Source organism: Camelus bactrianus, chromosome 25 (assembly GCF_048773025.1).
Source record: "Camelus bactrianus isolate YW-2024 breed Bactrian camel chromosome 25, ASM4877302v1, whole genome shotgun sequence".
NCBI lineage: Eukaryota > Metazoa > Chordata > Mammalia > Artiodactyla > Camelidae > Camelus > Camelus bactrianus.
Window position 1 is genome coordinate 24,276,246 of NC_133563.1, and position 27,519 is coordinate 24,303,764.

Below are 27,519 nucleotides of genomic sequence, written 5' to 3' on the forward strand. Positions count from 1 at the left end.
TCTTATCAAAAATATTTTATTTACAAAAAAATTCAATTATACTATACATCCTATACTGGAAATACATTGAATAATTGCTAAAATAAATACAGGCAATTAATTCAATCTTTTATAAGAATGAGAGAATTTGACATTTGAATGTTATCAAAGCTTAACTTAGAACATAAATAGTTAAAAAGGCAAACTCAAGTTTTAGTCTCATTTAATGGCATGGTGTGTTTGTTTCCCACAGGCTCTCCAATCAGTGAGAGTCTGAGTTGCAGAATATTCTGTACCTTTTTGTACTCTGAAGGTAGAATGTGCAGTTTTTTTCTTAGGCAGGATAGATGGAACATATACGTCTGCATAAAAAGGAAACAGAAAGGCAGGAAGCACATGATCAAACACTTCTCTACATCACTGCTTCATCAAAATACATTTTATGCAACTATTCATGTGCTCAATTGTGTTCTAAACACAGGTCAACACGGCACCAGCTACAAGGCAAGATGGGTCATGCCGAGAGTCCAGATGGGTAACTGAGGCTCTGGAGTTGCTAAATTGACCAGGCAAGGATACCTGATCCATCCTTTTCCTTATGTGCCAATTCTTGATACAACTACCACTAAACCTGGATGTCACACCCACAATGTAACACACTTGTGCAGGCCAAGAACAGGAGAGATGAAGCAATTATCTGTATAATTCAGGCAAAAAAAAAAAAAACAAAAAAAAAACTTCCCTAGAAAGTAAAAGAGGATGCCTGGAGTTTGATTCTGCCCATTTTGAATCCATATGCTTTAACCTTTAATTTATCAAAGTTACCCATATAAACCCCATACTAACATGTAACGTGAACTGACAAGCTCGAAAAAATAAAAGGTAGGTAAAGTCTATGCAACCTATAGACAGGATCCAGTGAATTCAGGCCACAGAACAAAATGAGCTGCATTGTTTTTATCCAAATCATACAGATAATTTTTTCCACTTCCCACTTCACTTAGCCTGGGAAAACTCTGTGAGAATCTCCAAAGGCTGCTTATCTTTGATACTCAGGTTTTGTCTAGTGCTGGATGCCTAGTGTTTGCTTTTGAGAACTAGCATTCCCTTTTTTTTAATCTTATGAAAAAAATTGCACTTTTCTACCCCTTTGGCCTTGATTTTCAATGATATCTTTTTTGTACACATAAGCATGAATTTCTACTCCCGAAGTGTGACAGGTGTATTGGCCTTTTCTAACAGAAATGAAACAAGTTAAAATATTGAAAGTTTAAATACTTTTTCACAGAAATAAACTATTCAATTTTAAAGGGAGAGAGAGAGAAACATTTTATTCTTTCTATCATGAACATCAGTCAACCAAGCTTCACATTTTGGGTAGGACTTTTTTAAGTATGAATTTTTTCAGAACCTATTTTATTAAAAAAGAGAGGAAGAACAGGTGTATTTTGGCAGAAAAGTAAAATATAAAATATGTAAAATTTGTCTTAAAATTGGCATACAAAATTTTAAAACACAGTACAATTATATAAAAATACAGCACAGCCAACAGCTTGTAAAATTTACTTTGGCATTTCATTTGGTAGAGTTAAACAGAAAAACCTTTCTAAAAAAAAAAAATTAACTATCAATACAGTCCATAAGTTAGGTTGTATATGTTGAAAGAACTTTTCCTTGAGTTTCCAAAATCCTTTTCTTCCATGATAACCCACATAAAGCGTGACTAGTGAGGTATATAGGGCAAAACACTGTTAGGCGGATGTACAGTAAGGAAAAAGTGCATAAACAAAGAATTCTTCCCCATTTTCATAGAAATAACACGTTAAATCTGAGTTCTTCTTCTGGATGTATCATTTTACTTTGGCAGAATTACAATTAACCCATACAAATGTCTTTGTTCAAGTCCCAGCAGCAGTGATATGTCTCCTTTGGTGGCATTATCTGATGCCACAATACTGTGCAGTCCCTAGAGGAACTAAGGTTTTGTGTGTGTCTGCATTTGTGACTGCAAACATCAAACAACGTAAGATCATACATCAAGCACCATGTCATACTGTTGTCCCTTCTTCCGCCGGCCACATTTATTGATGAGAACCACATACAGTGTCAAAAGCATGACCCAATAGCATGCATAGAGCAACGTTCCAACAATTAAAACTGTCTGCTTGGATTCTGAGAATGGCTTTTTAGATTCCTTATAAATGGTGAAAATCACACCACCAAGGAGGATTGTAAACCAAACCGATACTGGAATGAGTCCTATGAAATTAACAACAATGGTTTTCCTTCCAGATGTGCCCCACCCAGCTTTGTTTATCGTTGCGATTGCAAACATCTTGGCAGGAAGTAAACTTGACATGTATAACACTGAGTAGAGGGACATGAAGACCATGACGATATTTCCTCTAAGGCAGCTGGCAAAAGATGATTTTATGAGACCTACTAACTGGACAGTTAACAAGAAGAGGAGGATGTTCCAAATTTTACCCCTGTAGAAGAGCTGGATGACTGTGGCAATGAGAAAGAAAGGGAAGAACCCAGTGATAACTGCTTCATAGGTCATCCACAAGTGATGTTTATGAAACCACATCGCATTGTACAGCCACTCTCGGAAGTACGACTTGCTCCAACGGGTCTGCTGGTTTAACCATCTGAGATATTCTATAGGTGTTTCGGTAAGGCACTTGGACCGAGCTGTGTATTTTGTTGCATAGCCCAGACTCAGCACTCGGTTTGTTAGATGCCTGTCGTCTCCAAAACTACATTGGCTGCCCATAAATTCTTGATTGTACCAGTCTTCCACAAATTCATGCAGTAAGGAGTTTCTGTACATCCCCAGAGGTCCACTAATGCATTGGACACATCCAAAATAAGACTGACAGGCCCTTTCTATGTTAAAAGCCATCCAGTATCTCACACTGCTGAGGAAGGAGATCCAGGAATCATACTTGTTTAAAATCTGCAAGAAGGAAAACATAAGTAAATAAAGGTAAACCTCAGCTAAAATTCCAACAAAATCTGCAGCATTACTTAGAGTAATATTTGCTTTTTTATCCTTTAATTTTGGCTTCTTTCATCTTTTTTGACATGATTTTATTTTATATTCTTTGATTCTTGATTAACTTGGTAAGTTGTGTTTATGTGTTGGGACACTTTGATAATAATTTTTTTTCTCCTGTTTCATCACTCTCTGTATCCTTTTAGCTGTGTGTTTTGTCTCTGGTTCTTGCTGTTATGTTCTAATATAGAGAAATTTTTTAGGCTTTAGTTCTCGGCCCTTAAATTATTCCCCTATTTTTTTCTACTGCCCACTATTTGAAGGTTTTTAAATTCTATTCTCTCCGGTTCTGGTTAATTTTCAACTCATCCAACTCTATTATCCTGCTTCCTCCCCACTGTGAGCAATGCCAGGGATAAAACGGTTTCCTCCGGCTCTACCTCACAACTTGAATCCTGAAATAATACCTTACATAAAGGCTATTAAAAATTATCAGCTTTTTCTTGGCAGCGTATCTAAATTCTCTCCTCTGTCTCCATTTTGTTCAGTTTTCATTTGGATTCTGCATGCTTCCTTTTTAGCACCAGGGTATTTCTTTGTCCATGTAAGGCATTTTCTTTGCCTTCACGATCACCATGCTTATACAAAACGGGTTATACAGCAACCCCATACCTAAATTTAAAGTATAAATTCCACGTGCGTCTCATCTTTTGCTAAAATCTAATAGCATGTTTGCAAAGGGCTCATTTTAATTTTCATGTATTTTCACATATTTGTTTTCCCGTTCCACAAATTTCAAATCACCTTCATTAATATTGTTTTCCTAATCGTTTCTCTATTGATAGAAAATGATGGGAAATAAATATTAGAAAACCCACTTATTCAATTATTCCTTTGACTTTCTCATTAATGTACATTTGAGTTTCAGTCTCTTTTCTTCTTTTGTCTTCCAATTTGGATTTCTGACCAACCACGTATTGCTCAGCTTTTAAATACGTACAAGATAGAACCCATCCGTTGCCAGACATCCATTTTTTAACCCTTGTACTAAATAAGTTCCAACATCATTTTACCAGAACGTGAAGTTGTGGCTCAAGAAGAAATGGTGGAAATCAGTACATATTTACATTATATATATACTGTATATAACTTATCAGCCACTATATACATGGGTTATATCCCAGGACTAAGCAAAGAAGTCCTAAATTATTTCAATTTAGACAGGAGAAGATGAAGTAAAAGTGTGTCTGAGGCACGTTGTAATGTGTCTCTAGCACCAGAAGGGACACCTGGCACAAAGTTCGGTGTGTAGTAGTAGATACATGTTCAAGGAATCAATGAGCAAGCGTGCTACTGAAAGTCACTTATGCAAAAAGTGAAGCCATATGCACCTGGACATCTCCGCCGACACCTCCAACCATGGGGTCTTCTTCTAAAACTTTTACCATCTCGACAGATGAGGCAGGGTCAAGCATGGTGTCTGAATCACAAACCTGCAAAGAATTAAGAAATGAGTTAAGGAAAGAAGATGAGTATGCGCCATAGAATCAGAATTGGGCATATTACGCCTTCAGCCATACTGTCCCAAGGCGTCAACAAGCAAGTATCACAGGGATGAAAGTTCATTGTATCATGGCCAACACAAGGAGCTTGCAAACTCAGTTTTTAAGTTAACGACATTGCTGGACAGAACAGCTAAAGTGATGGGCCAGGGAGGCATGGCGTAGAAGGGTAACCAGTTTTTCCTGGTTTGCCACAGATGCTCCCAATTCTGGCAATGAACGTTTCATATCCCAGGTAACATCCTAGGTTTCCAGGACTTGGAAAACATCTTGGGTTGATCACCATAGATGTCTCTCTTTCTTTAAATTGAGAGATAAGAAGCCACAATGTCACCTGTATGCTCATAAAGCTGATGTGGAGAATAGGTTCTCTTTGTAGAGTAATAGCCTTCACAATTATGTTCCCCAGACTTAGACTTACTTCTATGTGACATCTCTGTGGGGCAAGCCTTCTCCTGCAGGTATGGCGTGTGCCCTTCAAAAGGGATGCAGGTCCCCGCTCCTTGGTGGTAGCCCACTCTCAGAAGAAAGAGGAAGACGGAGTGAGGCGACCCTTACTCCTCCCACACACACCCAGTCAGGATAAGTCACTTCTCTTAGGGAAGACTGAGTGAGACAGCTGGGAAAAGTTACCACCTTTCCCACAGGTACATTATACCTGTGGACAGAGCTTCTTCCACATGATCAAAGAAAATCAAAAGTAGGAAGAGTGCTACCACCTCCCTATAATGAACACTAATCAGACAGTATTCTTTTCTGGAGAATACAGCCAGGCCCTAGCAGATATAAACTGATCAAAGTTGACATGTAATAAACCAGTTTCACACCCTGATCCAAACAATAAATGACACGATGGGCAGAGACAGGAGTGTTACCTGCAGTTCCCATTGTTTTTCTATGTAGCCTGTCTACATTTATGAATTGGATCAAGATTTAGTCTATTTATATCAAAAGTAATCATTTTTACAGTTCTCTGAACTACTTTATTAAAATAGTAGGGATTTGATACATCAGTTTTGAATGAAAAAAAAATAAAAATAATTTGTAGGAGCATGAACTCTCAGAGTTGAAGGGGACTTTATATATGTATATCACACGAGTCCCTCACATATATAGATAGGAAATCTCAACATTTAAAAAAAAAACTGTCTTAATTTTACCAATAGCTATTTTTTTCTGAAAAACATATGAATATATATTAATGAAGAATGTTGGTGAAAATCGCGATTTTAATGCATAGTTATAACTTATGAATTAAGGAATATATAGGGTATCCAGTTATAAAAAGTGAACTCATCACCTGGATTTAATTAATTATAATAATTTTAGAGTTAATTTCTGAATTTATTATTTAATTTATTTAGAAGCATCTAATTTCTAAATAACCTCCTGCCCCTTTTGGGGGTGGGGGTGGGGCATTCCGTATTGGTCCAGCATTGTCTCACATATTTTAGAGGAAAAAAAATTAGATAGCAGCTAGGCATTAGTAGTCTGTTAAAAAAAAAAATAGAATTATACTAACACTTGGATTTGTACCCAAGCATCCCAGGTCTCAAAAACCGGAACAAACTCCTCCAGGGGCGATGTTTTGCCTCTCTTCCGCCTTGTCGGCCACTGTTTTGCATATGGCATAAGCTTGGCAGGCCAGTGACTAAGGTAGTAAAAAGTAAAGGCAGACGTTCAACCCACCTTTCAACCTCCCTGCATCCTGAAAGTTTACAGTCACACCCACCTCTATTGACTCAAGCTGCAAAAGGTAAAACCAGAAAGCTAAAATAAGACTGAAAAAAAAAAAAAAACAGGAAGGGGCCATCTAGAATTAATGTTCAAGTAACTCTGCCTGCTTGTGAGCATAAGCAAGCCAAGGGAACTGCCTCTTTGAAACGACTAAACTTGAACCAAACTTGTGCATATTTAAATTGGCCCTGCCCCTCCCAGTTTCCAACAGCACAGTGCCAGAAGTTCTCTGAGAGACATTGTTCACATGGTGAGTTTAACTGTCAGGCGGGAAAGCCCTCAGAAATCTCCTGGGAGGGGTTTGTTATAGTGGGATTAAAGAGTTTTAAAGCAGTTCAGTCCTGGATGTTATTTGGTGACTCAGTGCCAACTAGAAAGCCACCATCTATGACAGTCCGTGAAAGCATGTATGTTCCCGGACATAATAGGATTGATTTATTAGTGAGTAAAGAGTGTAACTTCAGCCCTTCTTAAAAGCAGTCTAGTAGAAACAGGATTTCTAGCTGTCTCCTCACCAATTAATGACAAGTGTGTAATTTCACGAAAGTTGGCTATTTGGCTCAGGGCTAGAAGCTGTGGGAGAAAGACACCAGTTCACACAGAGCTTAACCTCACACTGGGAAAAAACCACAGCACGTGACTTGCACACCGGAAACAACTAGAGAACAAATCAACACGTCTCTCTGTCCACACACTGAATGTATCACTGTAATTTGTTTAAACTGCATGATCACTAGTCATAGGGCTTCTCACTAGGAGATGTGCAAAGGAAGCAAAGTCACCAAATTTTGACTAAAATGAATGGAAAAATGTCAAGACAAGAAGATATAATTGGGAGGAAGCAGCCACCTTAGTCTTAACCACAGAATCAGCAACTAAGATGTATAAGACCCCTGCTCCTCCTCCTTCACTGTTCTAGCCAAGAGTTAGTGTCCTTTTTTCCCTTCCTATCTGAAACAGGAGTGGGCAAACTAAGGTCTACAGGCCAAGTTCAGCCTGCCACCTGTTCTGATACAGCCTGTGCGCTAAAAAGGTTTTTATCTTTTTAAATAGTTCAAAAACCCCCAAAAAGTTATTTTGAGACACATGAAATGATATGAAATCCACATTTCAATGTCCATCAGTAAAGTTTTATTGGAACCCAGGCATGTATATTCATTTTTTCTTCTTCTTCTTTTTTTTTTTTTTTCTTTTTTGAGGAGGGAGGCAATTAAGTTTACTTATTTATTTATTTGTTTAGAGGAGGTACTGGGAATTGAACCCAGGACCTTGTGGATGCTAAGTAAGCCCTCTACCACTTGAGCTATACCTTCCCTGCCTGTTTTCATATTATCTATGGCTGCTTTCACACTAAAACAGCAAAGCTGAAGAGCTGCAACACAGACTGTATGACCTGCATAAGCCTAAATTTACCATCAGAACTTTTACAAGCACAGTTTGCCAACCCTGGACCTAAAATAATTGGTTGCAGGAGGAGGGTTCTCTTTCATAAATTTTTTTTAAAGTTGATAGAAAATATTGTTTAAGCCTCAATTTTAATTCTAGCGGATTTTTTTTTAAAGGTTCCCTATAACTCCATGTGTTACAAATAAAATAACTACATGAAAAGTATAAAACGTTCATAAACTAGATTGTTTTCTTTAGCCAAGATTTGGCTATTACAAAAAAAAATATCCTCAGAATCAAGAAAAATTAAGTCTTAAGGCCTGTATCTCACTACTTCTATGACCGTGAATAGGTTGTTTACCATCACTATGATACTGGGGTGAGACATGGAACATAAGAGAACTCTGTAATTACAAAGCACTGTAGAGAAGTAAACCGTCAATGTTAGGCACTAATCTTCAGATTTTTATACTTTAAATAAACCCGCACTTAAAAGATCATTACAATGTCTACCAGGAATAAATGACTTGGTAGAGAAAATCTCTAAAAGGGCATGGGAGTTGATCGCTTATCAAGAATCTCTTATCATAATGAATAAATTCAAATGTGTCTGGAACTATCGATAATAATTATAAACTCTTATTGTCTATATACATTACTTACTTATTAGACTATAAAGCTACTCCTACTTACCTCACTCAGTTTTAAGTTAGTCTACCTCACCACAGCTTAAATAAAAACCTCCTGTAGAAATATTGTTACATTTTACCAAATGGCTCTCAATTTCTAAGACCCAAGTTTAAAATGCCAAGTATCGACATAGAAGCAATCTAAATGTCCATCAACAGATGACTGGAAAAAAAAAATTGTGGTATATTTATACAATGGAATACTACTCAGCCATAAAAAGTGATAGCATGCCATTTGCAGCAACATGGATGTCCCTGGAGAATGTCATTCTAAGTGAAGTAAGCCAGAAAGAGAAAGAAAAATACTATATGATATCACTTATATGTGAAATCTAAAAATAAAAAAAAGACAAATGAACTTATATACAAAATAGAAACAGACTCACAGACAGAATATAGACTTGTGGTTGCCAGTGGGGAGAGGGATGGGAAGGGATAAACTGGGAGTTCGAGATTTGCAGATACTGACAGGTATATATAAAATAGATGAAAAAGTTTATACTTTATAGCACAGGGAAATATATTCAAGATCTTGTAGTAGCTCATAGTGAAAAAGAATATGAAAATGAATATATGTATATTCATGTATGACTGAAGAATTGTGCTGTACACCAGAAATTGGCACATTGTAAACTGACTATAACTGATTAAAAAAATTTAATTAAAAAAAAAATGCCAAGTATCCAAGTCTCCATGTTCAACTTTTTAAAAAAAACACATTTCCTTTCAGACTGACTGGTGGATCCCCCACCTCCGTCTGCCCCAAACCACCGGAAAGGGCACTGAGAGCTACACGGCAAGAGGAAACTTTCATTACGCCGGCTGCCTTCAGCGAGGAAGCAGGTTGAAAATAAATCAAGACCCCTTCTGTGGCTGCTGCCTTTACTCTTTGCCTGCTTGTACAGCTCAACCCTTCTTAACCTTGACCCTTCATCTTAGCCTGGACCCAGTGAGACTATTTCTACAATGTCTGACACTCACTTTTGGTCATGATCCCAATGCCCAGTTTCCCTTCCACAATTTAACCACATAGTAAATGGAGTCTCCCCACCCCTCCTTTCCCCCAGGACATTTCTCAAGCGAGAACGAATTGGCCAGAACAACAACAACAACAAAATCACCAGTAGTTATTTACTAGCAAACACAAGATGGTGCCAGCCCCCTGAACTCCCAAAAGGACAGCGCCAGAGTAAACACAGTACTGAAAGGAAAAGAAAGCACTGTGTAAGCCTCGGAATCAGACAGATCTGAGTCCAGTCCACCATCTGCCAGTTATACACTAGCTTCTTAAACTTAGCCTCCTTACCTCACCTTTCTAAGTCTCCATCTCTCAGGTGAAAAATATGGATGATCATATCTACTTCATAGGTTTATTATAATGGAGAATTAATTAGATAATATATGGATAGCACTTATAAGGGCTAGCTCATAGCAAATGCTCAATAAAAGGAAGGCATAAATACTACAAAGTGATAAATCAAAACCATAGGCACAAATTAAGAACATTAGTCCAATAAGGGAAAGGGTCCTTCTTATCATTACTGCAAATAAACTATGACTCCCTCAGAAAGCAGACACCAGTGCCTTCTCCACTGCCCAACAAATCAGTTAAACAAATTGAATTGAGCTAAAAGCCCTTAGATTGGGTTATCTACCAGGGGAAAAAAACAGGGTAGAGAGCAGCTTACAGTAGATTATGAGTGGCAAAAACAAAATCATAAAATCTAAGAATTATAGGACTAAAAAAACCTTTTGAAATTAATCAGTAAAACCATTCCAGAAAAAAAAAAAAAGCCTTCAAGAACAAAGAAAGAAATTGCCTTTTGGGAGAGGGATGAGGGACCGGGGCGGGGGTGGGGGGTGGGTGCGATGATTCTCTCTCACAGTAATTTGGTGCGTGGTAGAAGATGTCAAACCTAGCCAACAGAAAGCCTCTCAGTCATAGACACCTGAACAACTTGGCCTTTATTTGCTGTTCTTTTAAAAGGAATTAGGAAGACCTCTGCCTTCCTTGGTAGAATGTATTACCCAAACTGTTATAAAGTATTATTTGACTTCAGGCAACCTAACCTGGAATCTTTTCAAGACATTAAGGTGAAAAAGGAATCATTTGGTTATCCTCTTTTCTCTTTCAGAAAGACTTATACATGAGTGAATGTTGTAAAAGGTGCAAAACAAAGGTGACAAGCCAGCTGGAAAAATGAGAAACCAAAGGTTGTCACCTCTAAGGCTTAAGCCAGGAAACGCTCTTATTCCAAATGATTGGAATTTTCATTCTAAAGGAAGGGAATGAGGAAATCGCATAATGGTGGCCTTAAGTCAGGGTTTATATTCAAGAACTCAACTTGGAAAGGTAAGGGGGAATAGGTAGATTAAAAATGAAAAGAAAATTCTGGTGATACAGCCTCTCTCTCGCTCTGTTTTTTGGTTTTTGGTTTTTGTTTGGTTGTTTTGATCCTACTCTTGCAAAGCAGAGATGTATTGCTAGAAAGAAATTAAGACCATACTGAATTAGATTCTTGAGCTGGGAGTGATCCCAGAGATTATCTGTTCTACCAATTGAGGCCCATAGCGAGTAAACACCAGAGTTCAATCAAGAAGTCAGATCTCCCTATTCTTATTTTAATGCGTTCTTAATTTCATTCTCTAAAATGATGGATACAAGGTCACATTAACATTCAACATCAACCTTCAGAAAATTTCAGAATACAGGAGGCATACAATAGGAACCAAATGTTCCCATTCTAGTCAAATGTTCTATACAATCAGTTCTCATTATTCACGGTAGCTATGTTCTACCAAGTTGCCATGAACAATTAATTAGCAAATACCAAAAAATTGCTTCCAGCACAAATACAGGGTTAGGTTCCCCAAAGCCCTTTGGTCACAACATTTTTGTCTAGTGATCAATTCTTAACCTTATTTTATTACTGTCACCTTATTTAATACATGTTGTTGACTCATTAACACTGAACTCACTACTGACTCACGCCTGAACAGCCCTCATCTAACAAATCTATTTTCTCCATAAGGCAATCACAGCCTCCTTGTGTTAGGAACCCTAGACAGCACTTCAATGCTACACTTGGGGACCATTTGAAAATGCTACATTGCTAACAAGAAGCACAAAATTATGAAAAACATATTAAGTAGACTAAAGAAGACACTTGTTGACAGTATAAAAGCTGAAACATTTGACACAACATTGTAAAATGATTATAAATCAATAAAAAATGTTAAAAAAAAAAAAAAGAAACATGCAGTTAGAAAGCACATTAAAAAAAAAAAAAAGCTGAAACAAAAAGGCAAAACAGAAACTGGTTTGACCCCAGCTATGAACATAACATGCACTTCAGGCAACTCAATTTTTTGGTCAGTCTGCACATGTCTGCAAATAATCACAAAAGCACTGCAACTATTGGTTTGGGGGTAATAAGTAACTTTTAGTCTGCAGATTGACTTACAAATATAGAGTCCGTAAGTAATGAGGGTCAACTCTACTATTATGAATGATTTAGTCTTTTCTCCTACTCAGAGAATCTTGGATAGCTATGGTACTGCCAATTAATAATAAAATTGCCTCCTATATAATCTTCCCTTTTAGAAAATGTTCATACTTATTGCCTATTATCTACCTGGGAACTTCTTAATGCACACACCAGACAATATTGGGTTTTTTTCCTTTGTCACATAGAATGGTGGCCACTTATGTTTTAATACCAATGTTCAATGAAGAGATATAGATAAAGCAGTTATCTTATCTGGATATCAAAGGATACTTTAAAAGTCTTCTGGTATTAAGTAAAAAATAATACAAAAGTAAATGTAATCTCAAAAGTGTTTTTTTTTAAAGGAAAAATAAAAAAAGTATATGCTGGAAAGTATTAAATTTGATAGTCTATGAATGAGTCATGTATTTGCTGTAGATGATTTCAGTTTTGCTCATTTTTCTTTTCTACATCTTTGGAAGTTTCTCTGGAAAATACTTTGATTCAAAATTAAAGAAAATCCTCCTCATTCTCCTCCTATTTCTAATTCCCTGTATCTTATTTTCTCACTTTTTGTTATTTTCCTTCTGTTTTTCTGTCTGTCTCTCTTTGGAAGCAGCCAGTAGTATCACAGACGGACTTCCTACCCCACTGACCTTGTCCTAGACCGAAGCATCCCTCCGCTTTCCACGATACAGTAATTACTTGAGTGGCTACATGGCTCAAACAGGAATCACCAGAGAAGACAAGAGATGAGAGGGAGTGATATAAAGAGGTGGTCATTGATAAAGCCTTGTTCTGAAAGTGTCCAGAGGGAGATAATCCAGAAAGCTCAGAAGTGCAGGTGGAAAGATTCACCTGGAGGCAGAGGTGAGGCTGGGTACCCTCAACACTGTAAACAGGAGTCAGATCTTGACAGCCTTCGTTCAGAGTCTGTACGTTGCTGTTCTCTTTCATCGGAGGCAAGGTCATATGTTAGCAGTTAAGCAGGGAGGAGTTTGGGTAAGGCTCTGGGAGAGCGGTGAAGGCATGAAATAATAGACATGAGAGTAATCAGCAAGGCATCCATTCAAGATCAAGTGAAAAGAGTGCTGACCAGTGTCCAGGCCGCAGCTGCAACTGGAAGCCAACCATTTTGGCCATCTCCCTGCACAGTTAAGCAGTGTTCTCCAGCCAGGTTAGCAAGTAGGAGCAGATGGTCAGTTTCTCCCCCCAACCCCCATTTCCCTCCTGTGAATTAGCACTGAACTTCGCCTCCTTCCGTCTCTAACCAACTTGAACGCCACATCCAATCACTGGTAATGCTCAGAGGAGCCAAGATCCTCAATCCTCTCCCCTTCGTCTTTCCGTGGCTTCTGCTGTGCCACTCTTAGACTCTGGGTCAGTCAGAATTGAAAGATAAGAGCACTCTATTAGACTGAACATTATGAAACTTCTGTTTTTACAGGGCATAAATTGTTAAGTATCAGGGATTTGATGAAGCATGGCCCAATAGTATTAAAGGTTTCGGAATACCAAAAGATTTTTTTACCCTTGTTTGAGTGCTCTGAATAGGCTGAGTCTCAAGAGAATTCAGGGCCCAGCCAGTGGCTGTGGCTAGGGTCTGTCTATCTGGAGGCTTCGTTCTGAAGGAAGGAAAGTTCTCAAGCCTGATTAGGGCAGCAGCAAAAAGCCCACTTGAACACATCACAGATTCATATTTTTTACCAGACAGGCACAAGTCAGGTTGTCAAGGATACAAACAAAATACAAAACAAGATGATGGGAGAAGGGGCTTTGGGAGAAGCAGTTAAAAAAAGAAAAAAAAAGAAAAAGAAAAACCACACAATGACATCTTGATTAGAAATGACAAATGTAGCAATTATTTTAATTAGAATTAAGTGCAAAAATGTCAAAACAGGTATTTTCTCATTTTAGGCCCAGAGCTTCGTACTTCAAATCCTCTATAAGTTCCCTAGCCATCCCTTACTATAAAAGTTTCATTTTTATCGGCTCTCATCTGGGCCTGAAGTTGCACTATGTAAAAATGTAAAAATGTACTGTGTTAACTGAAACAACGCCATTTTTGAAAGTTCTAGGAGTTAGGAAAAACTTGGGGGCAAAACTCTAATCAGCTCCCTAGAATAGAGATTAATATACAGGCGGCATCCACTGAAGAAATGCCTCAAAACTCTTCAGAGATTAGCCAAATTAACCCTGAGATGGCCATTGATACACACTATAGTTTTTGAGTAAGGACTAGATGATCATATGAAAAATAATAATACTATTAGCAGTTAATGCTTTAATAATTTTAACAACACCATCATTAAGAACTTTGGCTGAGCCCCTCTGGATACAATGTTTTGAAAGAATTATCACAAACCTCTTGTGAGATTGGTTTTTTCTATCCAGGTAACCAAGGTTTGGGAGGTGGTCTTGCTCAAGGCCAACCACTGATCAGATACTTGTGATTAGCCCCTCTGTGGCTTGACTCTCAAGCCAGTGGCCATTCTCATCCCATTACACAGACAGACCCACCAGGCATCACCTTGGGCTCATAAAGGCCCCTAAGGCATATGATGGGTCCTCTGAAAACAACGATTTCACATTGAAGAGAAGAGGAAGGGTATCCAGTGGGTATTTGAAGCCAGAAACATTTCTCCCTTTTTGGTAGTATCTGCAGAAAATTACGAGAAAACTCACAAGGACCCTAGTAATGCTCTAAAGAAGAAAGCCTCAGTGAGAAATAGAAGGGGAGAAACCTTGGAGGAGCAGTCAGGAAACTAATGAGAGACACAGGCTGTCTAATTTTCATGCAAGCAAACACCATCACAAATGCTTTCAAAGGTCAAATTGCAGGGAGTGAGGTAATGCTGTTTGGGGAGTGAAATAAACATGACAGATTTTGTTCTCGGGAAGTTGTTTTGTTTTGTTTTCCTTTTCCCTCTTTCTTTTTATCTGTCTCAGTTTTGGACTCCTACATTTTATATCAAAATTGTTTCCACCACCCCCATTTTGCCTAGACTCTGTGAGAAATATTTTATACTTTCCCTTGGTGCTGCAGATTTTCTCAAGCTCCCTCTCCCGGAGTAGACACTACTTTCTTACAACGCTGGCAATTTTAAGAGTGTGGAAAATGACGTTGGAAGAGATTTGGCAGGTCCAAGGGGGCAGAGGAGGTAAGAGAGGGGAAAAGAAGGAAGGAAGGGTCTCCTATTCAAAATAGTCTTGATTTCCGACCAATAACACTGCACAAGTTAAGCGCTTTCATAGTCTTAACCATTTTATAAGATTTTTTTTCCCCTCTCTTTCAGAATGTGCTCTCAACAGTCATGCTGTTTTCAAATGAACTGAAAGGAGTACTGTGTGCAGAAGGCACAGGACGGACTATAGCATACGACTGGACGGACTCAAAAGGCGCTTTATGTAAATGGACGTTTGCCCTGGCAGATGTGGAAACCTACCTGCACATAATCCACACTCCGGCCCAGGGCTCTGAAGGCCGTGTACATGACTTCTCTTTTGCCACCCCATTTCTGCATGATGCAGATACTTTTGTTGGACAAGACCAACTGGGTGACATGCTGTGAGCTTTCTTTATGTGACTCCTCCGTCTCACCAGGACCCTTCTCGTGGAAGTTGTTCTTCCAGATGTAAGTGGCTGATTTGTCCCTGCCCATGACTTCACTGAAGATGTCCATCATGTACAGGTCATCTTCCGAGTTCCCGTCTATGACCATGACGACTTTAATTCCAGGGTACGTTAGCCTTTTCACAGATTGCAAACATTTCCGTAAGTAGTCTGGATCTTCTTGATAGGCAGCAATGCAAAGAGCAACAGTTTTGTTCAACTTAATGGGGGTTTCTAGAGATTTTTTCATTTTTCGGTGCTCCAGAAAGGCAAACAGGCTTTGGATGATGAGGTGTGATGCTAAAAAGGCACCATACAGTCCAAAAGAGAAATAATAATTATCTGTTTGGATAAATTGGTAGCCAACAATATAAGCAGCTGTGATTCCAAGGAGGAGAGACACTCCAAAAAGTGTGGTTCCAATGATTCTCAGGATACATAGAAACCTCTCACAATGCATCTGGAAAACAATCACATGATACTCTCAGTTAATCTCTCCTGTCCCATATTTGTCATGTACATGGCACCATCAGGGGAGAGTGTTGAACTATAAGCATTCAAAGAGTGCTAACCCTGAATTCCTCACTTACCTGTATGAGTATCTGTACCTCAGTTAGCCCATATGCAAATTAGAGATAAGGATGCTCTCCTAGCACACCTCAGAGGACTCTTAAGAATCAAAGGAAATGACGGTGCAATGTACCATTGAAAAGCATAATGCGTTAAACAAATACATGGATGCATTACTTTTAGTGTGTTAGGTCATTTGTCCAAGGATGCACTCTATGTGGTTATAGCTAAGTGCAGAATCTAAACTTTTTAGTGAGCCAGTCTCCTCTTGCACTGTCTTGTTCCCTCACCAATACTGACCAGTGAAAAAGCCACAGGTTTCGCTAAATTTTTTTACATGTAATTTTTTTCTCATCGCCAACGCAAATCCCTCAGCTCACAGCATTTCCATGCAGCCAGCCGAGGTTGAGCATAAGGATATGTGGATTCTGTCTTCCTAGATCTTCCATCAGTCATCTGTGCGACCTTGAGACAGTCAATTTTCCTCTCTGGGTCTCAGTTTTGAAAATCCATTCAATGAAGATGTTTAGACTCAATCTTTTCCCAAGTCTCTGTGGCCATAAAAAATTCTTTACCTCTAGATACTCTGCACAGACGTTTATCTAAAGGCCCTGAAATTCTGAACTACATTCCTTTGTTCATGTGGCTAGCTCCCTCATCCCCTAGCAGTCAACCTGGGTTCAGGAACTTTACTGGAAGGCAGTAAGGACACAGTGAATGTGTGCAGAAATAAACAATGAATAACGAAGAAATTTACCTTCAATTTTCAATTTAATTTCAAAAGGTAAGTTGTCCTTTGTCTTAAAAGCCTTAACACGTTAGATCTAGAACACATTTCAGTTTTTAATAATAGCCAATTGTTTTCTTCCCTAGTGTTTGTGAATTTCCTGCAAATACTTTGAACTCGAGTATAGGAGGATCATAATTTTTCTATTTCCCAAAGTTCTCCTATTTTGAGCACAGAACAGGTGCCTGGTAGACCTCTTTAATTTTTTTTTCTTTTTGGTTTCCTGGACCCAGTTCCAGCATGTGTAGGGGAGTGGTTTTCCCACACATGACACAAACAATTTTCTGGATGCCTGCTGGGTGTCCTACAGTTAAGTCAGTTTTGACATCATATACACAACAGCATCAGATTCCATATATTAAGGCTTCAGTCCTACAAGCCTGCTCCACAACCCCCATCCAACTTCAGATGCCAGTTGCAAGCCTAGGTTGTTACCTGTAATTCTGATAAGCTGGTTAAAAATCAGAGGTTCACAAGATCCCATCCCATGTTCAATTAATTTGCTAGAATGGCTCACAGGACCAGGAAACCCATTTATTCACTAGATCACTGGTTTATTATAAAAGGATATAATTCAGGGACAGCCAAATTGAAAAGATGCATAAGGCAAGGTATGGGGGAAAGACATGGAGTTCCATGCTCTCACTGAGTGCATCACTCTCTCCGAAATTCCACCAAGCCATAAGCTTCTGAGCCCTCTTCTTTTGGATTTTTATGGAGACTTCATTATGTAGGCACGGTTGATTACATCACCAGTTACTGACATTAGAACTCAGTCTCCAGCCTCTCTCCCCTTCCCAGAGGTCTGAGTGTGGGACAGGAAGTTCCCACCCTCTACCCATATGGTTGGCTCCACTGGCACCAGCCCCATCCTTAAATGCTTTTCAAAAGTCACCTCATGAACAGAACAAATGACACTTCTAACGTTATAGGAAATCCCAAGGGTGATAGAAGCAATGTGCCAGAAATGGGACAAAGACCAAATGTATATTTCATATTGTAATTAATCACAATATCATAATATTCCCCCTTGAAGTATTTTTCCTCTTCTTCTAAGAGAGAAGATAATTGGTAAAATTGCAGTTTTCCCACTTTCAAATACACCAACCTCAGGGTTTTTTGGTCATTTTACATATAATTAATACTTAGCCTTTTTCTTTAACTCAAATAGTTTTTGAAAGCTAAGTAAATTTATTTTCAGTGGTAACTTGGGCTAAGCAAGTATCTGCAAAATCTCTTGCTGGATATGCTAGTTACAGTTTCCTATTCCACGGTAAGACTTACAACTGAGTGTTGACATAACACTTATTCATATCTTGATTGTCACTAGTTGTGGGGCAATCCCGTCACTCAGCTCCAGCGACACTGTTCACATTCTAGTCCCTGGAGTCTTCACTGGGGTGGTCCTGAGTGGACGTGCATCACACTCGGGGTAAACGTGTGGCTCCTCACCAGCTGTGTTTCCCCTCCTTCTGAGCACACTGCTTGATGTGGCCATGGCACTGCAGCCCCTGGAAGTCTGAGATGGGCCACTTCCTATAGGGCTTTTAGAGGAGAGAATGGGCCACCTGCGATATCCTTCCCGTCCACAGTCTTGATGTACATATCAGCAGGTCCTTGGGGATCGATCACAAAGCCCAGATTCAAGCAGCTTGGTCCTTGAACTGCCATCAGGAATACCTGCCTTGGATTCTTATGTTAACTAGAAATGATTTTTGAGTTTGTGTTTGTTTGTGTGCCCATCATCCATTTTGGGTTCAGTTTCCTTAACTCACTACAATCTACATAATGCAAAGCGGGCTGGAGACCAGGGTTTGAGCTGTGGACAATTATTTTCTCTTGTTAAATGGAGATGATAGTACTTGTCAGTGACCCTTCAAAGGGCTGCAGTAAGGAGCAAAATCAAAGTGTTCGTCACAGTGTTTTAAAAAAAACAAACACAATGCAGTTTAACGTGTCAGCTAACGTGGAAGCAAAAAAAAAAATGAAATTAAAAAAACCAATGTGCGTTCCACGTCTAGCGCTTGTACCGGACATGGGAGTATGTATCACGTGAGCCTGACAATGGTGATCATGACCCAGATGCAAAGTCCAGGCTGCTGGGGAGTGGTGAAATGCTGAGTTTTCAGTGAAAGGCAAAAGACGACAGCATCCCTTGTTAATTAAAGCAGATGACAGGATGCTGAAAACTCCCAAAAGTGTACATTAACCAATGCCTAAATGTGCTGGGAGCACCCGACTTGGAACTTGTCCTTTCCAAGACGTGAGTCATTCTCACAAGAGTGAAAAATTTCAAGGGAACTAAAACACACTCTGCCTGGGAGAAGCTTAAAAGTGTTTCAAATCACCATCACCAGCAAAAGAGCTGCCTGCCATTCTTTTCCATTATTCACATTTTCCTTGCTTTTGTCAGCACATGTGGACACAGAGAGTGTTCGCATCGCATCTGCTGGCCACTGCTGAAGTGGGAACACCCTCTTACATCATAGGTGTCTACACAATGTCTTTTTGAAGCCTGGGAGAAGTTGCTAGTGAACTGCAGCAACAGAACCTTTCAGTTTCTGCAAGGTATCATGTCATGTCTAGTGTGACAGACGCAGCATCTCACTGGAGGCCAAAGGGTTAAAAGGCACGTTTAGAGCCAGCATCACTGAGGGTACAGATGGATGTCAGGGACTGACACACAGGATGTGTTTCTTTATAATTTTAGAGATATGGGCACCATATGTGTGAGATTTACTGAGACAATCCCCAATTCAAGCACTCTATTTCATAAGCAAACTCTCCTTGTCAGACATATGGCTTTATTATTAAATTGGAAAATGTGGTTAGTTGCATCCTAGATCATAAGAGTTTGCTGCTATACAGAAATATGATTTAGAAATCTACCTTCCATAAATACTGAAAACAAAACAAAACCGGGTTTTTTTTAGACCAGTATGAGATTTTAGCCTACAAACTGATTTTTAAGTTGCTGTTGGACTTGGTATCATATATTCACTAAGTCCGGTCTTCACAGAATTCTAGGCCAAATCAAGGATAGAATAGTTTGGTGCACCATAATGTAAGCTCCCCAAAGTCAACAGATTATATATATATTATATATATATATTTAAATTTATTTTCACTAATGGCTAACAAAGTTAGGGGTGGGGGAAAGGCAACAGTTTCCAATAGCACTTCCTGAAACTGCTGAGTTCCAATCTGAGCTCTGGGGTCAAGTTTAGGGGATGAGGGATAATGAGATCATCTTTCTTCAGTGTGAGCTCTAGTAGTCTTACCGTATTTATTGTCCATTAATCCACACCCTGCTTTGTGTTTTGATGTTAATGACTCACAAGCGTGTGTGTGTGTGTGTGTGTGTGTGTGTGTGTGTGTGTGTATGCACACCCACATATATTGGCCCCTGGAACCAGACTGAGTTGGGATAACTTCCTGATAATCTTTAAGGACTTCTTTTATAGGTTAGGTAACCTGGAAAAAGTTGCATAATACTTGCCATCTTCAATTTCTTCATCTATGAAATAGAGCTAATCACATTGACTTCACCTAACAGATTATACAAGTGAAAAAAAAAAAAAAAGAAAAAAAAAAACTGATTTCAGTACCTAAAAATAAAGTATCAACAGTTAGGGCTCAGTGATGTGAGCTCTGTGTCAGTTACTACCTGGCCAGGAACCACCTAATAGGTCTGACTCTCCTTTCCTTTAGGCTGTTGATTGTTAGTTAAGGGACAACTGTGACATCATGGCCAGAGTACCAGGGCAGGGAATAAATGGATCCAATCCCAAGCTCTGCCTCATATTAAATGTTCAACTTTAGACAAAACACTTGAGGGTTCTAAGAATAAGCCATGTGTCCTTGGACAATTAGTATCTCTGAACATCATATGATTAGGGGTGGGACTGAGACTTCATTCATTTCAATATTTCTTACCACTCATAGCTGACCATCTAGAAGAAAGAATGTAGATGGAAAGTGGACATGCTCTTATCATAGTCACCTGAACAAGGGTGAGTGCAAAGAGCAAATGCATTTTGGTATCTACTCTCTGAGCTTCGTTTCCACATGCACAAATAAGAATACCTTTCTGCAGGTTCACTAAGTAAAGAATATATATATATGTGTATATATAAACACACACACATATAATATATATAAAGAAAAAAATATATATATAAAATCAGCTTCAATGGGTTATTGATGGCTTCAATGTCTTGACATTTAATATTTATGTACTAAAATCCAGTGAAGATTGGATCGGTGGCTTTTTACTTGTAGACTAAAATACTTAAACACACAAAAGCACAAAAGATAGTAAGGGATATTAAAAGAATGCTCCCTTAGTGAATACGTTGCTCAAGGTCACATCTGATAAGTAGCAGGACTGGTTCTGGAACACAGGTTTTCTTTAGCTCTAAACTGGTGTTGTATGGGAGGGGGGAATAAGTCTCAAATCACTGGGGAAATCTGTCAAAATTACTGATGTAGCTCCTACAACATTCTTGAGTTAATTAGCCTAGGGTTCTACCAGGGCATCGGGTGTTTTAAAATCTCCTTAACTGATTCTAATTGCAGCAAAGTTCGGCAATCATGGGGTTAAAAAGTCTAAGGAAACTTTCCTGATGTCCTTTGCATGGATACACACCCCTCATGTGAATTGCCTGTGTTGCCTCTGCTACTGTTCTGAACTAGAAATCCAAACAGAAGCACCCACATGAAGACTCCCAACAGCCTTCACGTTAGAGCCCATGACCCTCCCCTACTCCCTGTCTGACTGCCTCTCCCTTTGCTGGCTTTGAAGTTGGCCTTTTTCTTCCCAGTCTCACTGCACTTAGTCTAGAAGAGACCCTGGAGCTGAGCTCACAGGGTTAGAAAACAAACCTCTCTAACACCTTTTTGCCTAAGCTGTGTCTGGATCCACAGCTTCAGGTTTCAGATTTCTCTTCCTTTGCACCATCAATATTGATCAATGACTTCCTAAGATGACTATTCTCCTAACTGTCCTATTGGTTCCTGAACGTCACCATTCTAAACTTCATCCCTAAATTCACTGTTACAAAGGGGGAAATCATGGAAAGACTCAGCATGGAATCCTAGTTCCACGTGTCCCTCCATCAGTGCATGGGCACTATCTCTATAGGTCATTCCCTACATAGCCATGTGTACCGCAGCGCCAAGTCTCTACAAGGAGTCTTCCTGATTTCTCAGTCAGATGTGATTTCTGCTGAATTTGAGCCCCAACAAAATCTGACTAGTCCAGCTGCAGCATAGTCCAGTTCAAGGGTGTTATATTCGAGAAATCCACTCTCCTTACTAACACTGTGACTTAGTTGGTTGCTTAACCTTTCTGAGACAAGGTTTCTTTTTTTCACAAAGTTCTCTTTGTTGGGTGGTTGGTGGGGCGCTAGATATGTTATGTCAAGTATCTAACTCTGTGCCTGATACACATTAGACATGGGATAAATAGTAGCTATTATTTTACTTTTTTTACGGCCAGATTATATTTTGCCTTATACTATGGTGATTTGAAATCTTTGAGTGTGCTTTTTGTATGTTGAGTTCCCTTCAGATGTGGACTACCTTTTACTCATTTTTAAATAATCTGGAGTACACATGTATCTATTTAGGAGACATCCATTTATAAATATTTTATTATTTAAATTGGAATATTTAAGAGTGTTACCTCATATTTATTTGGACTCATAGCAGTAACATTCTTCTAGATTGGGGGCAAGGCAGTATATATATCATATTGCACATAGATGGCATTCAAAATATTGAACAAGATATGCAGTGGGATGATTCTCAGTCTGCAGATTGCTGCTAGAGAGGAAAGAATTAAAACCAAATTGGGGTGATCGAAATGATTTTTCTGCAGGGAGCTGTCCCCCCATTCAGCTGTCATAACAGCTGCCATTGGTTCTGTCCTTGCAATTTCTAGTGAAACACAGCGTGGATATAATAACCCAGAAGGTGACAGTGGGGTTTATGCTCTAATTCTCCAACTACATTAACTCATAGCTCCCACATTATATAAAAGTCAAGAAGCTAATAATGTAACATGCTGCTTGTTCTTAGATTAAAAATATAGCTGTGTAATTTGGCTTTACCAAAGGGGATTTCCACATTGTTCCATGGACAAGGCCTTTCCCAGAGTGCCAATAATAAAACATACATGAATCGGTGAAAGGTATGTGTTTAAAAATTCAAGAAAAAATTGCTTTTAAAAAATCTTAGCTGGTAAGGAAACCATGTGTGAAAGGCATTTATGAAATTCAATATTGTGGAACTAACTATTCTACAGACCTAACAATGATTAGTTTCAGTATGACTTACTTTCTAGTAAGTTTCTTACTCATTTGTTGCACAATTCCTGTTTTCCAGGAGATAGCTGACTAAATATCTTTGTTTTGTGAAGGATGACATTCAAATTTGATGCTAGTCACCGATGTAAGACCTTGAATTTTTATAAGCACCATAGCCTTCTCTGATAAGTAAGGATTCAATTCTAGGTACAAGCAACTCAGGTAATTTGCATTTGTCAGTACTTCTACAATACATTTTTCTACTCACTCAACTCAGGTATTATATAAATAAAAAAAGAAAATAGGAGAAATTATATTCTTATTTTACAGTGTTATAATCCAGAGATACATACCTAGAATTCTGATTTGTCCCAATATGTTTAATGCATACACAACATAATATGCATATTACAAAAGGTACTTTAAAGAGTTAAACTTTTATTGAAAATTTAAAAGAATAGCCGAAATACTAAGAAAACTTTTGATGGAACGTGATAAGTATTAAAAAACAAAAACAAAAAACAGTACCTCAGCTGTCTGAGTACTTTTATGTAGCCTCTAGAAAAATCAGTGAAAACTAATATAATGAATCAACCTGCACATACTGGAATGAAAGGAATAAGTTTAGAATTCAAGAGTTCTTTTCAACCCTATTCTGTAAAATTTTAAATTGTATCTACAAATAGTTTAATGGGCATAACTATGTATTGTACACAATTCTATATAAATATGCATTTTAATATTAAGCCTTTCATCATTGGCATGTTTGAATGTGTGCTGACCTTTACAATATTTTGTTAAAATGACCTTTTTAAAAAATCATATTCCTGTTTTAAACATCCAGAGGTACATTACTATATGCCTTCAATGTAATGAGAAACCTGCTGGAAAAAACCTTGAAATTTACAAGAGGCAGTGAAGTTGTTCCCCTTATCTGTCGCCTCCCTTTTCCAGCAAAGCTCAACTACCAACTTTCTTGGCTTTACTCTTAGACTGAGCTGAAAAGTCTGTATATACTCAGGCCTCCAATTCGGGGGAAGCCCTTGGTGGCCAATCAGAATGTCCCAGTCTATTGCGTCACACCTCCCCCCTGGGTGTGACGTCAAAGGCAATCCCGGGCCAGCCACGTGGGCTGGAGTGTAGCGTTTCTGGGCAGCTGTTCGGGAGACACCCAGCAATAACGGTCCCCAAGGGTGTGGAACTGAGCAGGGAGGGGCCGACAGAGCTCCTACACCCACATTCTGGGATCAGGGTTGTAGCGGCTGGCTCACCACGGAGGCGCGTGGGGTGGGTGACTCCCAAGTACTCAGCGCGGGCTTTTGAGGGGTGGACGGAGAGTCTCGGGGGAAGCTGGCACCTAAGACTGTGTAATAGGACCCGGGTCTTGTAAACCCTCCTCCCTCAGGCACCGCCTCTTCGCTCCCAGCGCCTCTTCCAGACTTAATTATTCCTTCAGAGCCATTTCCCCTCGGCTGCCTTGGCCTCGGTTTCCTTGGCTAGAGGAAAAGCCTCTCTCGCCTCCCCATCCTCGCACTCAAACAGACCCTCCTTTCAGAACCGCCCTCCTGTTCGCAGGGACCCATTTCGGAGCCCTAGCTCGCTCTGGGCGGGAACCAGCGTGACGAATTCCGCCCAAGGTGTTGATTACCCATCCCAGTCCAGCCTCTGGCTCGCCTCCCACCTTCTCCTCGGCTCCCACAGCCCCCCACCACGCCCCTACTCCGGGCCGAGCGCTCGGGACGGCACCCCCGAACCCCCACCCGACCGTGCCCCGCGCTGCAGCTGCGGAAAGGCGCCAGCGTGCTCGGTGCCACGTCGGAATTGGCTCCCAGGGCATTGCTGCTGCCTGTGCGCAGCGCGCGGTCCCCACGCAAGCCCTGCCCCGGGGCGGCCCAGGAGTAGAGAGAAGGGATGCGCGCCCTCCTCCCACTCGGGCCTTCGGGTGCCGCTGACTGGGTCAGGGACCTCTGGCCGTAGCAAGGCTTCCAGAGCCGGGCTGAGGCGGGACAGACCCAGCCTGACACTTTAATGGGGTGCTGGGAGTGCAAAGGAGGGGAGGCCAGGGAAAAAAGGGGAGTGGCCGAATGAGGCCGGTAGCTGCTAGGAGGTGGCGAAGGACCCTCCTCCTCCCGGGCCGGAGCTGGGACCCCCGGAACACTTTAACCCTTTGCATTCCAAGTAAGAAACGGGCTTCCCACTTAGAAGGAAAACGCGTTAGACTATCCAGGGTTTCCCTCCCCACATCGAGTGTGTGGGAAAAAAGAAGGGATGGGAATGTAAGGGGGAAGGGGGCGGAATGCATTTTCTTTAAACAGTGAAAATTCTTGTTTCCTAACTCGTGAGCCCCTCTGCAGCACCGGAAGATGCGGAATGGAAAAGTACATCCCGGGACGTGCAGCTTTTCCCAGGCAAAGAAGTTACCTGTGTTCCCAGAAAGGCAGCGGGTTTCTGGCGAGCGCCACAGGGATGGGAAAAGACAGGGGATAGGTTGCTAAACCTGACAGTGATCTGAAATATCCCCTGATTTTCAGTCTGTTGGAAATTTTCAGACCTCAAACCTTTCTGTAGCAAATTGACTTAAATTTGTTTTTAACACTTACGTGGATAATATCTTCCCTCTCCCTGGCCTATTCGAGGACCCTCAGTGTTTACCAAATCGCGCCAGTGTAACGTACCTTGTTCAGCTCTTGGTCATAAAGTTGTCCTCAGCCTGTCTGTGTGGTCCCGGAGGGTCGGTGGCGGGCAATTTCCAAAACTGAGGTAATAGGAGATCAGATGAATTTGAGACGACCGGCCAAAAAAAATAAAAAATTTAAAAACAACATTTAAAAAGGATGGGGGAATCTTAAATGCTTAGGTCTCCCCCACTTAAAAAAAATCACTATTATTTCATATTTCCATGCACTTAAGTCTTCTAACTCAAAAGAAAATTTTGTCTGTGCTTTAAAAAATAAGTTAACTTTATTTTATTCTTTTGCTCCAGTTCCCCTCCCCTAATATCAGAAAGTCTCTTCTCTTTTTTGTATCAAAAAAAAAAAAAAAAAAAAGTCCTGGTGAAAACTCAGCAGAACCCAGGAAGCGTAGAATCGGGAGAAAGTCTTTGGCTGGGGCTGGTTCAAGTCCCTGGTTCAATGGGCTGCTGGAAGCCAGGACTGGGTAATTCTTTCCAGACGTCTTGACTTCTTCCTCGCGGTTGTTGCCTTTCTGCCTCCTCCAACTTAAGGGGGTCTTAACAAGTGAGCTGGTGGGTGTTTTATTAGGGCGGAGGAGGGAGTGGGGGTGAGGGGAGTGGAGAAGGGAGGTGCGGACTGGGGAACCGGAGGGGAGGGAACTGGGAGCGCGGGCGGGCGGGAGGCGGGGAGGGGGAGAAGAGAGAAATTGGCCATTCAAAGCTCTCTCTGAGCTAGAGGCCGGCTCCAAACTCCAATGAATTCAATTAAGTTGATTGCTAACGTGTGCAGCAAAACGCAGTGCACGCATGCTGGCCACCACCTGATTCCCTCCTTTCCTCCAGCGGTGGAGCCGGGAGACCACGCTTTGCAGATATCCCTCACTCCTTCGAGTTGCAAGGATTCCCTCTTCGCGGTGTACTGCCTGTACTGTTTAAGTAATTTGCTTTAAGGCCAAATGGTGCCCTTAAGGCTAAGTAATCGCCCTGGGGAGAGAGAGCGAGCTGGGAATTGCGTGTGTGTGTGTGTGTGTGTGTGTGTGTACACCTGGAACCTCAGAAAGCCGGCTGAGACTCTCGAAAATCAGCGACTGGTCTAACACTCGTTAACTCTTTCTTCCCGGAAACTCAAAAGTTTCTGAGCTGATGTCAAGTGTCAAAAGTCCCCTTTAAACAGAGACTTCTGCTTGGGTGGGCGGGAAAAGTAGAAAAATAATTGTATTTTTTTCTTAACCTGGTCCCCTAACGCAGAAATATGCAAACAGCGAGCATAGTAAATAAAATATAATGAAATAAAAATCGTCCTCTAGAGGACTCCAAGAGAGCGCGCTTAAGAAAGCTATTTCTGAGGGAATGGCTTAGATGACTTTCGTTTCTTGCGAGCCTTTTAAGAAGATAACGAGTCAAAATACTTAGTCTTGCTTCGTGATGGCCGTTTCTCATCTGTCTTCCAACGACCCAAGACTGGGAATTCGTTTTCTCCCCCCCCCCCCCCCCTTTATTTCTCTTTGGTCCTCGCCAGCAAGCCTCCTGATGACTTAAAATGGGCAGTAGGTGGCACTGTTTGGGAAAAAATGAAAGTGAGTTTACACATTAACTGTTTCGGTTTTTGGAAATTCGTCTGAAGTTACAACAGGAAAAAAAGATTTCTTTTCTTTTCTCTTCTCTTCTTTTCTTTTCTTTTTATCCTTTCCCTTCCAAGGTCCCTCCGAGGTGTGGACTTCCTTCAAACTC

The 27,519-nt window shown here is 40.3% G+C and overlaps 1 protein-coding gene and 1 long non-coding RNA gene across 2 annotated transcripts in view; one reads left to right on the plus strand and one right to left on the minus strand.

Annotated features, from left to right (window-relative positions):
* Nucleotides 1-26,406, minus strand: LOC105082905 (hyaluronan synthase 2). Its single transcript, XM_010972602.3, has 4 exons — nt 25,793-26,406; nt 15,286-15,912; nt 4,369-4,470; nt 1-2,938 (listed from the first exon to the last, which is right to left on the minus strand). Exons 2-4 carry the CDS (start codon nt 15,910-15,912, stop codon nt 2,009-2,011), a joined length of 1,659 nt encoding a protein of 552 aa, XP_010970904.1. The 5' UTR covers nt 25,793-26,406; the 3' UTR covers nt 1-2,008.
* The window catches only part of LOC123613540 (uncharacterized), a 31,776-nt gene continuing 25,425 nt past the window's right edge, over nt 21,169-27,519 (plus strand). Inside the window, exon 1 of the long non-coding RNA XR_006720900.2 lies at nt 21,169-25,295. This is a non-coding gene — a long non-coding RNA (uncharacterized LOC123613540). The remainder of the gene's footprint in view (nt 25,296-27,519) is intronic.

Excerpts from the sequence above, each read along its gene's own strand:
- LOC105082905 (XM_010972602.3), bottom strand. The coding sequence starts at position 15,912 with ATGCATTGTGAGAGGTTTCTATGTATCCTGAGAATCATTGGAACCACA. Across the intron at positions 4,471-15,285 it reads GGAGTGTGGATTATGTGCAG|GTTTGTGATTCAGACACCAT; the intron begins GTAGGTTTCCAC and ends AATTCTTTGCAG. Across the intron at positions 2,939-4,368 it reads GTGTCGGCGGAGATGTCCAG|ATTTTAAACAAGTATGATTC; the intron begins GTGCATATGGCT and ends TCCTTCTTGCAG.